Raw genomic sequence first — 12,690 nt, 5'->3', positions numbered from 1 at the left:
CGCACCAGTCGCTCTCACAAGGTAACAGACCACTGTCCACATTCGAGCACAGGGCCCTCTTAGGGACAATGAAAAAGAAACACATCACCGTGTTCTATAAAATACTTCAGATGACCCTACATGCCCAACTCCCAGATTTCACAAAGTCCTGGGAAAAAGACCTAAAGATTACATTAACATCTGACGAATGGGAAACGATATTTAAAAACACCTTTAAGTCCACTGCTAACACTATTGCCCAAGAGAGCAATTATAAGCGCATTTCTAGATGGCATTTTACTCCAACCAGGTTACGCAATTTCTTCCCGAACACATCAACCTCTGTTGGAGATGCAAAACGGATATAGGGACTCCGGGCCACATTTGGTGGTTCTGCCCCATAATTCAAACATACTGGAGAAAACTAACCACCATAATGACGCTTATAACGAAGTATGCGGTTCCGCAAACTCCCGAGGTCCTCCTTTTCATGCTATATCCCACCCTTCTACCAAAATCTACACGCCTTCTGCTCCACCACCTGCTTACAGCAGCTAATGCCCTAATTCCTCTCAAGTGGAAGCAAACCACACCTCCATCCATTAGGGAATGGATCAACAAGGTAGACTCCATCAGACAGATAGTGGAACTCTCACATTCTATAGCGGGCACGTATGATGTATTTACGTACACCTGGGCACCCTGGGATAAATATATCAAAGACTCGGCACTATCCCCTCTCCACGATACTTAGTCCACAGTGATAACTACGGGCGAGTTCGACGAAGCTCCTTCCGGGCAGATGTCAACTCTTAGAGTAACGCTATGGGTACCTCACTGAATGTATACTTATCGTTATCAATATTGTAATAGTGGTGTTTAAAAGGTTTGACATTCTTTAAATATGCAGCTGTACATGACTGTCATTTCACCCCAGAATACTGTAACATGGAACTTGTTCTGAAATGTATTGACTCATTTGTTCACTTATTGTAAAGTGCAAAATTGAATAATAAAAATTAAAAAATAAATAAATAAAAAAAAAAAAAAAAAATTAACATGGAAAGCAGTCTCTGTTTATAGAGTAAGAGACAGCGACATTACATTAACATGGAAAGCAGTGTCGGTTTATAGAGTAAGACACAGCGACATTACATTAACATGGAAAGCAGTGTCTGTTTATAGAGTAAGAGACAGCGACATTACATTAACATGGAAAGCAGTGTCTGTTTATAGAGTAAGGGACAGCGACATTACATTAACATGGAAAGTAGTGTCTGTTTATAAAGTAAGGCACATCGACATTACATTAACATGGAAAGCAGTGTCTGTTTATAAAGTAAGACACATCGACATTACATTAACATGGAAAGCAGTGTCTGTTTATAGAGTAAGAGACAGCGACATTACATTAACATGGAAAGCAGTGTCTGTTTATAGAGTAAGAGACAGCGACATTACATTAACATGGAAAGCAGTGTCTGTTTATAGAGTAAGAGACAGCGACATTACATTAACATGGAAAGCAGTGTCTGTTTATAGAGTAAGAGACAGCGACATTACATTAACATGGAAAGCAGTGTCTGTTTATAGAGTAAGAGACAGCGACATTACATTAACATGGAAAGCAGTGTCTGTTCATAGAGTAAGAAACAGCGACATTACATTAACATGGAAAGCAGTGTCTGTGTATAGAGTAAGAGACAGCGACATTACATTAACATGGAAAGCAATGTCTGTTTATAGAGTAAGAGACAGCGACATTACATTAACATGGAAAGCAGTGTCTGTTTATAGAGTAAGAGACAGCGACATTACATTAACATGGAAAGCAGTGTCTGTTTATAGAGTAAGACACATCAACATTACATTAACATGGAAAGCAATGTCTGTTTATAGAGTAAGAGACAGCAACATTACATTAACATGGAAAGCAGTGTCTGTTTATAGAGTAAGAGACAGCGACATTACATTAACATGGAAAGCAGTGTCTGTTTATAGAGTAAGAGACAGCGACATTACATTAACATGGAAAGCAGTGTCTGTTTATTGAGTAAGACACATCAACATTACATTAACATGGAAAGCAGTGTCTGTTTATAGAGTAAGACACAGTGACATTACATTAACATGGAAAGCAGTGTCTGTTTATAGAGTAAGACACAGCGACATTACATTAACATGGAAAGCAGTGTCTGTTTATAGAGTAAGAGACAGTGACATTACATTAACATGGAAAGCAGTGTCTGTTTATAGAGTAAGACACAGCGACATTACATTAACATGGAAAGCAATGTCTGTTTATTGAGTAAGAGACAGTGACATTACATTAACATGGAAAGCAGTGTCTGTTTATAGAGTAAGACACAGCAACATTACATTAACATGGAAAGCAGTGTCTGTTTATAGAGTAAGAGACAGTGACATTACATTAACATGGAAAGCAGTGTCTGTTTATAGAGTAAGAGACAGTGACATTGCATTAACATGTAAAGCAGTGTCTGTTTATAGAGTAAGAGACAGCGACATTACATTAACATGGAAAGCAGTGTCTGCTTATAAAGTAAGACACATCGACATTACATTAACATGGAAAGCAGTGTCTGTTTATAGAGTAAGACACAACAACATTACATTAACATGGAAAGCAGTTTCTGTTTATAGAGTAGGACACATCGACATTACATTAACATGGAAAGCAGTGTCTGTTTATAGAGTAAGACACATCAACATTACATTAACATGGAAAGCAGTGTCTGTTTATAGAGTAAGACACATCGACATTACATTAACATGGAAAGCAGTGTCTGTTTATAGAGTAAGACACATCAACATTACATTAACATGGAAAGCAATGTCTTTTTATAGAGTAAGAGACAGCGACATTACATTAACATGGAAAGCAGTGTCTGTTTATAGAGTAAGAGACAGTGACATTACATTAACATGGAAAGCAGTGTCTGTTTATAGAGTAAGACACATCGACATTACATTAACATGGAATGCAGTGTCTGTTTATAGAGTAAGACACAGTGACATTACATTAACATGGAAAGCAGTGTCTGTTTATATAGCAAAACACATCGACATTACATTAACATGGAAAGCAGTGTCTGTTTATAAAGTAAGACACATCGACATTACATTAACATGGAAAGCAATGTCTTTTTATAGAGTAAGAGACAGCGACATTACATTAACATGGAAAGCAGTGTCTGTTTATAGAGTAAGAGACAGTGACATTACATTAACATGGAAAGCAGTGTCTGTTTATAGAGTAAGAGACAGCGACATTACATTAACATGAAAAGCAGTGTCTGTTTATAGAGCAAGACACATCGACATTACATTAACATGGAAAGCAGTGTCTGTTTATAGAGTAAGAGACAATGACATTACATTAACATGGAAAGCAGTGTCTGTTTATAGAGTAAGACACAGCGACATTACATTAACATGGAAAGCAGTGTCTGTTTATAGAGTAAGAGACAGCGACATTACATTAACATGGAAAGCAGTGTCTGTTTATAGAGTAAAACACAGCGACATTACATTAACATGGAAAGCAGTGTCTGTTTATAGAGTAAGAGACAGCGACATTACATTAACATGGAAAGCAGTGTCTGTTTATAGAGTAAGACACATCGACATTACATTAACATGGAAAGCAGTGTCTGTTTATAGAGTAAGACACAGTGACATTACATTAACATGGAAAGCAGTGTCTGTTTATATAGCAAAACACATCGACACTACATTAACATGGAAAGCAGTGTCTGTTTATAAAGTAAGACACATCGACATTACATTAACATGGAAAGCAATGTCTTTTTATAGAGTAAGAGACAGCGACATTACATTAACATGGAAAGCAGTGTCTGTTTATAGAGTAAGAGACAGTGACATTACATTAACATGGAAAGCAGTGTCTGTTTATAGAGTAAGAGACAATGACATTACATTAACATGGAAAGCAGTGTCTGTTTATAGAGTAAGAGACAGCGACATTACATTAACATGAAAAGCAGTGTCTGTTTATAGAGCAAGACACATCGACATTACATTAACATGGAAAGCAGTGTCTGTTTATAGAGTAAGAGACAATGACATTACATTAACATGGAAAGCAGTGTCTGTTTATAGAGTAAGACACAGCGACATTACATTAACATGGAAAGCAGTGTCTGTTTATAGAGTAAGAGACAGCGACATTACATTAACATGGAAAGCAGTGTCTGTTTATAGAGTAAAACACAGCGACATTACATTAACATGGAAAGCAGTGTCTGTTTATAGAGTAAGAGACAGCGACATTACATTAACATGGAAAGCAGTGTCTGTTTATAGAGTAAGAAAGCATGGAAAGCAGTGTCTGTTTATAAACAGTGTCTGTTTATAGAGTAAGACACATCGACATTACATTAACATGGAAAGCAGTGTCTGTTTATAGAGTAAGAGACAGCGACATTACATTATCATGGAAAGCAGTGTCTGTTTATAGATTAAGAGACAGCGACATTACATTAACATGGAAAGCAGTGTCTGTTTATAGAGTAAGAGACAGCGACATTACATTAACATGGAAAGCAGTGTCTGTTTATAGAGTAAGACACAGCGACATTACATTAACATGGAAAGCAGTGTCTGTTTATAGAGTAAGAGACAGGGGCATTACATTAACATGGAAAGCAGTGTCTGTTTATAGAGTAAGAGACAGCGACATTACATTAACATGGAAAGCAGTGTCTGTTTATAGAGTAAGAGACAGCGACATTACATTAACATGGAAAGCAGTGTCTGTTTATAGAGTAAGAGACAGGGGCATTACATTAACATGGAAAGCAGTGTCTGTTTATAGAGTAAGAGACAGCGACATTACATTAACATGGAAAGCAGTGTCTGTTTATAGAGTAAGAGACAGCGACATTACATTAACATGGAAAGCAGTGTCTGTTTATAGAGTAAGACACAGCGACATTACATTAACATGGAAAGCAGTGTCTGTTTATAGAGTAAGAGACAGGGGCATTACATTAACATGGAAAGCAGTGTCTGTTTATAGAGTAAGAGACAGCGACATTACATTAACATGGAAAGCAGTGTCTGTTTATAGAGTAAGAGACAGCGACATTACATTAACATGGAAAGCAGTGTCTGTTTATAGAGTAAGAGACATCGACATTACATTAACATGGAAAGCAGTGTCTGTTTATAGAGTAAGAGACAGCGACATTACATTAACATGGAAAGCAGTGTCTGTTTATAGAGTAAGAGACAGCGACATTACATTAACATGGAAAGCAGTGTCTGTTTATAGAGTAAGAGACAGCGACATTACATTAACATGGAAAGCAGTGTCTGTTTATAGAGTAAGAGACAGCGACATTACATTAACATGGAAAGCAGTGTCTGTTTATAGAGTAAGAGACAGCGACATTACATTAACATGGAAAGCAGTGTCTGTTTATAGAGTAAGAGACAGCGACATTACATTAACATGGAAAGCAGTGTCTGTTTATAGAGTAAGAGGCAGCGACATTACATTAACATGGAAAGCAGTGTCTGTTTATAGAGTAAGAGACAGCAACATTACATTAACATGGAAAGCAGTGTCTGTTTATAGAGTAAGAGACAGTGACATTACATTAACATGGAAAGCAGTGTCTGTTTATAGAGTAAGAGACAGCGACATTACATTAACATGGAAAGCAGTGTCTGTTTATAGAGTAAGAGACATCGACATTACATTAACATGGAAAGCAGTGTCTGTTTATAGAGTAAGAGACATCGACATTACATTAACATGGAAAGCAGTGTCTGTTTATAGAGTAAGAGACAGCGACATTACATTAACATGGAAAGCAGTGTCTGTTTATAGAGTAAGAGACATCGACATTACATTAACATGGAAAGCAGTGTCTGTTTATAGAGTAAGAGACAGCGACATTACATTAACATGGAAAGCAGTGTCTGTTTATAGAGTAAGAGACAGCGACATTACATTAACATGGAAAGCAGTGTCTGTTTATAGAGTAAGAGACAGCGACATTACATTAACATGGAAAGCAGTGTCTGTTTATAGAGTAAGAGACAGCGACATTACATTAACATGGAAAGCAGTGTCTGTTTATAGAGTAAGAGACAGCGACATTACATTAACATGGAAAGCAGTGTCTGTTTATAGAGTAAGAGACAGCGACATTACATTAACATGGAAAGCAGTGTCTGTTTATAGAGTAAGAGACAGCGACATTACATTAACATGGAAAGCAGTGTCTGTTTATAGAGTAAGAGACAGCGACATTACATTAACATGGAAAGCAGTGTCTGTTTATAGAGTAAGAGACAGCGACATTACATTAACATGGAAAGCAGTGTCTGTTTATAGAATAAGAGACAGCGACATTACATTAACATGGAAAGCAGTGTCTGTTTATAGAGTAAGAGACATCGACATTACATTAACATGGAAAGCAGTGTCTGTTTATAGAGTAAGAGACAGCGACATTACATTAACATGGAAAGCAGGGTCTGTTTATAGAGTAAGAGACAGTGACATTACATTAACATGGAAAGCAGTGTCTGTTTATAGAGTAAGAGACAGCGACATTACATTAACATGGAAAGCAGTGTCTGTTTATAGAGTAAGAGACAGCGACATTACATTAACATGGAAAGCAGTGTCTGTTTATAGAGTAAGAGACAGCGACATTACATTAGCATGGAAAGCAGTGTCTGTTTATAGAGTAAGAGACAGCGACATTACATTAACATGGAAAGCAGTGTCTGTTTATAGAGTAAGAGACAGCGACATTACATTAACATGGAAAGCAGTGTCTGTTTATAGAGTAAGAGACAGCGACATTACATTAACATGGAAAGCAGTGTCTGTTTATAGAGTAAGAGACAGCGACATTACATTAACATGGAAAGCAGTGTCTGTTTATAGAGTAAGAGACAGCGACATTACATTAACATGGAAAGCAGTGTCTGTTTATAGAGTAAGGGACAGCGACATTACATTAACATGGAAAGCAGTGTCTGTGTATAGAGTAAGAGACAGCGACATTACATTAACATGGAAAGCAGTGTCTGTTTATAGAGTAAGGGACAGCGACATTACATTAACATGGAAAGCAGTGTCTGTTTATAGAGTAAGAGACAGCGACATTACATTAACATGGAAAGCAGTGTCTGTTTATAGAGTAAGAGACAGCGACATTACATTAACATGGAAAGCAGTGTCTGTTTATAGAGTAAGAGACAGCGACATTACATTAACATGGAAAGCAGTGTCTGTTTATAGAGTAAGACACATCAACATTACATTAACATGGAAAGCAGTGTATGTTTATAGAGTAAGAGACAGCGACATTACATTAACATGGAAAGCAGTGTCTGTTTATAGAGTAAGACACAGCGACATTACATTAACATGGAAAGCAGTGTCTGTTTATAGAGTAAGAGACAGCGACATTACATTAACATGGAAAGCAGTGTCTGTTTATAGAGTAAGAGACAGCGACATTACATTAACATGGAAAGCAGTGTCTGTTTATAGAGTAAGAGACATCGACATTACATTAACATGGAAAGCAGTGTCTGTTTATAGAGTAAGAGACATCGACATTACATTAACATGGAAAGCAGTGTCTGTTTATAGAGTAAGAGACAGCGACATTACATTAACATGGAAAGCAGTGTCTGTTTATAGAGTAAGAGACATCGACATTACATTAACATGGAAAGCAGTGTCTGTTTATAGAGTAAGAGACAGCGACATTACATTAACATGGAAAGCAGTGTCTGTTTATAGAGTAAGAGACAGCGACATTACATTAACATGGAAAGCAGTGTCTGTTTATAGAGTAAGAGACAGCGACATTACATTAACATGGAAAGCAGTGTCTGTTTATAGAGTAAGAGACAGCGACATTACATTAACATGGAAAGCAGTGTCTGTTTATAGAGTAAGAGACAGCGACATTACATTAACATGGAAAGCAGTGTCTGTTTATAGAGTAAGAGACAGCGACATTACATTAACATGGAAAGCAGTGTCTGTTTATAGAGTAAGAGACAGCGACATTACATTAACATGGAAAGCAGTGTCTGTTTATAGAGTAAGAGACAGCGACATTACATTAACATGGAAAGCAGTGTCTGTTTATAGAGTAAGAGACAGCGACATTACATTAACATGGAAAGCAGTGTCTGTTTATAGAATAAGAGACAGCGACATTACATTAACATGGAAAGCAGTGTCTGTTTATAGAGTAAGAGACATCGACATTACATTAACATGGAAAGCAGTGTCTGTTTATAGAGTAAGAGACAGCGACATTACATTAACATGGAAAGCAGGGTCTGTTTATAGAGTAAGAGACAGTGACATTACATTAACATGGAAAGCAGTGTCTGTTTATAGAGTAAGAGACAGCGACATTACATTAACATGGAAAGCAGTGTCTGTTTATAGAGTAAGAGACAGCGACATTACATTAACATGGAAAGCAGTGTCTGTTTATAGAGTAAGAGACAGCGACATTACATTAGCATGGAAAGCAGTGTCTGTTTATAGAGTAAGAGACAGCGACATTACATTAACATGGAAAGCAGTGTCTGTTTATAGAGTAAGAGACAGCGACATTACATTAACATGGAAAGCAGTGTCTGTTTATAGAGTAAGAGACAGCGACATTACATTAACATGGAAAGCAGTGTCTGTTTATAGAGTAAGAGACAGCGACATTACATTAACATGGAAAGCAGTGTCTGTTTATAGAGTAAGAGACAGCGACATTACATTAACATGGAAAGCAGTGTCTGTTTATAGAGTAAGGGACAGCGACATTACATTAACATGGAAAGCAGTGTCTGTGTATAGAGTAAGAGACAGCGACATTACATTAACATGGAAAGCAGTGTCTGTTTATAGAGTAAGGGACAGCGACATTACATTAACATGGAAAGCAGTGTCTGTTTATAGAGTAAGAGACAGCGACATTACATTAACATGGAAAGCAGTGTCTGTTTATAGAGTAAGAGACAGCGACATTACATTAACATGGAAAGCAGTGTCTGTTTATAGAGTAAGAGACAGCGACATTACATTAACATGGAAAGCAGTGTCTGTTTATAGAGTAAGATACATCAACATTACATTAACATGGAAAGCAGTGTATGTTTATAGAGTAAGAGACAGCGACATTACATTAACATGGAAAGCAGTGTCTGTTTATAGAGTAAGACACAGCGACATTACATTAACATGGAAAGCAGTGTCTGTTTATAGAGTAAGAGACAGCGACATTACATTAACATGGAAAGCAGTGTCTGTTTATAGAGTAAGAGACAGCGACATTACATTAACATGGAAAGCAGTGTCTGTTTATGGAGTAAGAGACAGTGACATTACATTAACATGGAAAGCAGTGTCTATTTATAGAGTAAGACACATCGACATTACATTAACATGGAAAGCAGTGTCTGTTTATAGAGTAAGAGACAGCGACATTACATTAACATGGAAAGCAGTGTCTGTTTATAGAGTAAGAGACAGCGACATTACATTAACATGGAAAGCAGTGTCTGTTTATAGAGTAAGACACATCAACATTACATTAACATGGAAAGCAGTTTCTGTTTATAGAGTAAGAGACAGTGACATTACATTAACATGGAAAGCAGTGTCTGTTTATAGAGTAAGAGACAGCGACATTACATTAACATGGAAAGCAGTGTCTGTTTATGGAGTAAGAGACAGCGACATTACATTAACATGGAAAGCAGTGTCTATTTATAGAGTAAGACACATCGACATTACATTAACATGGAAAGCAGTGTCTGTTTATAGAGTAAGACACAGCGACATTACATTAACATGGAAAGCAGTGTCTGTTTATAGAGTAAGACACATCGACATTACATTAACATGGAAAGCAGTGTCTGTTTATAGAGTAAGACACATCGACATTACATTAACATGGAAAGCAGTGTCTGTTTATAGAGTAAGAGACAGCGACATTACATTATCATGGAAAGCAGTGTCTGTTTATAGAGTAAGAGACAGCGACATTACATTAACATGGAGAGCAGTGTCTGTTTATAGAGTAAGAGACAGTGACATTACATTAACATGGAAAGCAGTGTCTGTTTATAGAGTAAAAGTATTCAATCCCTGGAGACCGGAGAACCTTGCACTCCTTGCTCTGGATTAACCCATTAAATCCCTGAAGAGTGGAGAACCTTTCACTCCTTGCTCCGGATTAACCCATTCAATGCCTGGAGACCGGAGAACCTTGCACTCCTTGCTCCGGATTAACCCATTCAAATCCCTGGAGAGTGGAGAACCTTACACTCCTTGCTCTGGATTAACCCATTCAATCCCTGGAGAGTGGAGAACCTTGCACTCAATGCTTTTGGATTAACCCATTCAATCCCTGGAGAGTGGAGAACCTTACACTCCTTGCTCTGGATTAACCCATTCAATCCCTGGAGAGTGGAGAACCTTGCACTCCTTGCTCCAGATTAACCCATTCAATGCCTGGAGACCGGAGAACCTTGCACTCCTTGCTCCAGATTAACCCATTCAAATCCCTGGAGAGTGGAGAACTCCTTGCTCTAGATCAACCCATTCAATTCCCGGAGAGTGGAGAACCTTACACTCCTTGCTCTGGATTAACCCATTCAATCCCTGGAGAGTGGAGAACCTTGCACTCAATGCTTTTGGATTAACCCATTCAATGCCTGGAGAGTGGAGAACCTTACACTCCTTGCTCTGGATTAACCCATTCAATCCCTGGAGAGTGGAGAACCTTGCACTCATTGCTTTTGGATTAACCCATCAAATGGCTGGAGAGTGGAGAACCATTCAATGCCAGGAAACTGGCAAACTTTGCACTCCTTGCTCTCGATTAACCAATTCAATGCCTGGAGACCCTTGCACTGCTTGCTTTGGATTAACCCATTCAATGCCTGGAGAATGGTATATCAGGCAGACTCACCATCCAGGTCCCAGGCAGGTCTCTTGAGAAGCAGGCGTTGGGAATGATAATGAATACTTTCAGCCAGCCAGTAGCCTTCGGTAATCCGATGGGTAGACAGAAAACGCTCCTTGTCAAACGATGGGCTAGTTACTTCTGTCGAGAACAAAATAGAAAGTATTAGGAAACCCTAAAACTCCTATGATCCTCAGCTGCATGGAGATTTATCAGGTGCTGCAGGTGTTATGTTGCCTGGTTCAGCACGGTTTGTGCACATTGCCACAATTCATCCAGAGGTAGAGTAGTTTATAACAGAAGTCAAATACACCCTAACTAAATAAAAAGATAAAGAGATTGGTGATCAGCCCCAGGGCCACCATAAAACTCAGGGCAGGAAAATAAATTACACCAAAAATGATGGGACCCAAATGTTAAACCACGCAGGGCCTGGAGCCTGACCCCAGGAAGTTGGGGTTAATATACCAAGCAGCAGATGTTTTATCCAAACCTGTGTCCTATAGAGGCATCTTACAACCCTCTCCTGGGTACACTCTCCTCCAAAATATTTAAAGATGAAATTTCTAAATTTGTATGTAAGTGGAATAATGTCTATTCTAACCTTAAAAAAGAAAAATGAAATTAATTAAATAGAATAATGTTACTCCTACATTGCCCGAGACTTAAACTCCTGACTTCATCTGCCCTTGGAAATAGGATAAATTATATGAAGCAAAACCTATCGTATGTTATTCACAGAAAGGTTCTCCTTTCAAGTCTGTCCTGTTTGCTCGGAGCTCCAGGGACCCATTTTTATTTTATTTTCCAACGTTGGGTCCGATTGTAGGGACCCTCTAGTAATATCAAGTTTCCAGTCTCTGTTAGTGTTGGTGTTTGTGTCGTCGTGGAGAGCAATGGATTGAAGCTCCCCACGTAGTAGTGTAATGATAATTTGGATATAGACAGATCATACGTGTACTGTGAGAGCATGGACTTAGGTACTGCTATTTAACCAAAAAATGAGCAGTGAATAAACCCATATGTAGCATTGAATAAATACAGCCCTGTAGAGTTAATAATGGCTGGGTAAGATTAAGTCATAACTTGCTCTCAATAAAGGTTATCATTGATGCACAAGACACAGAGTATCAAAGTATTATATAGTATGTTACCAAAATTGTACCAGTACTCTTAAAACAGCAGATATCCAGCATGCCCTTAAGGGTTTAAGTGGATGTTAAGCTATATGTTTTGTAGCCAGCTTGATTTTGCCTTATTACAGATTAGTTAAAATTTTGGCAACATTATATTTTTCTCCTCAAGATTTATAGATGTGGAGTGTTTGTTGTTGTTTTTGTTTATATATGTATTCTAAGATTTAAAATAAATATGGTTTTAATTTGCAATAAGCAAATTGTGCACCTTGGACGCCTTGCCCTTGGATCACTTCTCTTTTTATCTTTCAAGTGAGCCAGGGTTTTCCTGCTGCGAAATTGTCAATAACCTTCAATGTTGTTGCATAATTCTATTGTATTGTAAAAGACAACTGCCATCTTAATACAAGTGTTCATTAAACATTCCTTTTATCAGGTTTTGAAAGGAAATATATATTTTTTATGAAATCTATGTAAAAAAATGAGAAAAACGTATCCTTTCCTTTAGTATATAGCAGGATCCTCCAAACATATATATACACCTTGGGTCAATCAGAGTTAGAGAACTGACAGTT

General features: G+C 37.7%; 1 protein-coding gene across 1 annotated transcript in view; it reads right to left on the bottom strand.

Annotated features, from left to right (window-relative positions):
* The window catches only part of ZMYND15 (zinc finger MYND-type containing 15), a 105,771-nt gene that overhangs the window by 48,755 nt on the left and 44,326 nt on the right, over positions 1-12,690 (bottom strand). The window contains exon 6 of the mRNA XM_063446076.1: positions 10,986-11,120. Within this exon, the coding sequence (XP_063302146.1) occupies positions 10,986-11,120 (135 nt within the window). The remainder of the gene's footprint in view (positions 1-10,985; positions 11,121-12,690) is intronic.

Source organism: Pelobates fuscus, chromosome 3 (genome assembly GCF_036172605.1).
Source record: "Pelobates fuscus isolate aPelFus1 chromosome 3, aPelFus1.pri, whole genome shotgun sequence".
In the NCBI taxonomy this organism is placed as follows: domain Eukaryota; kingdom Metazoa; phylum Chordata; class Amphibia; order Anura; family Pelobatidae; genus Pelobates; species Pelobates fuscus.
Note: the sequence above shows the minus strand (reverse complement) of the source record. Positions and strands in the feature narration are given on the sequence as shown.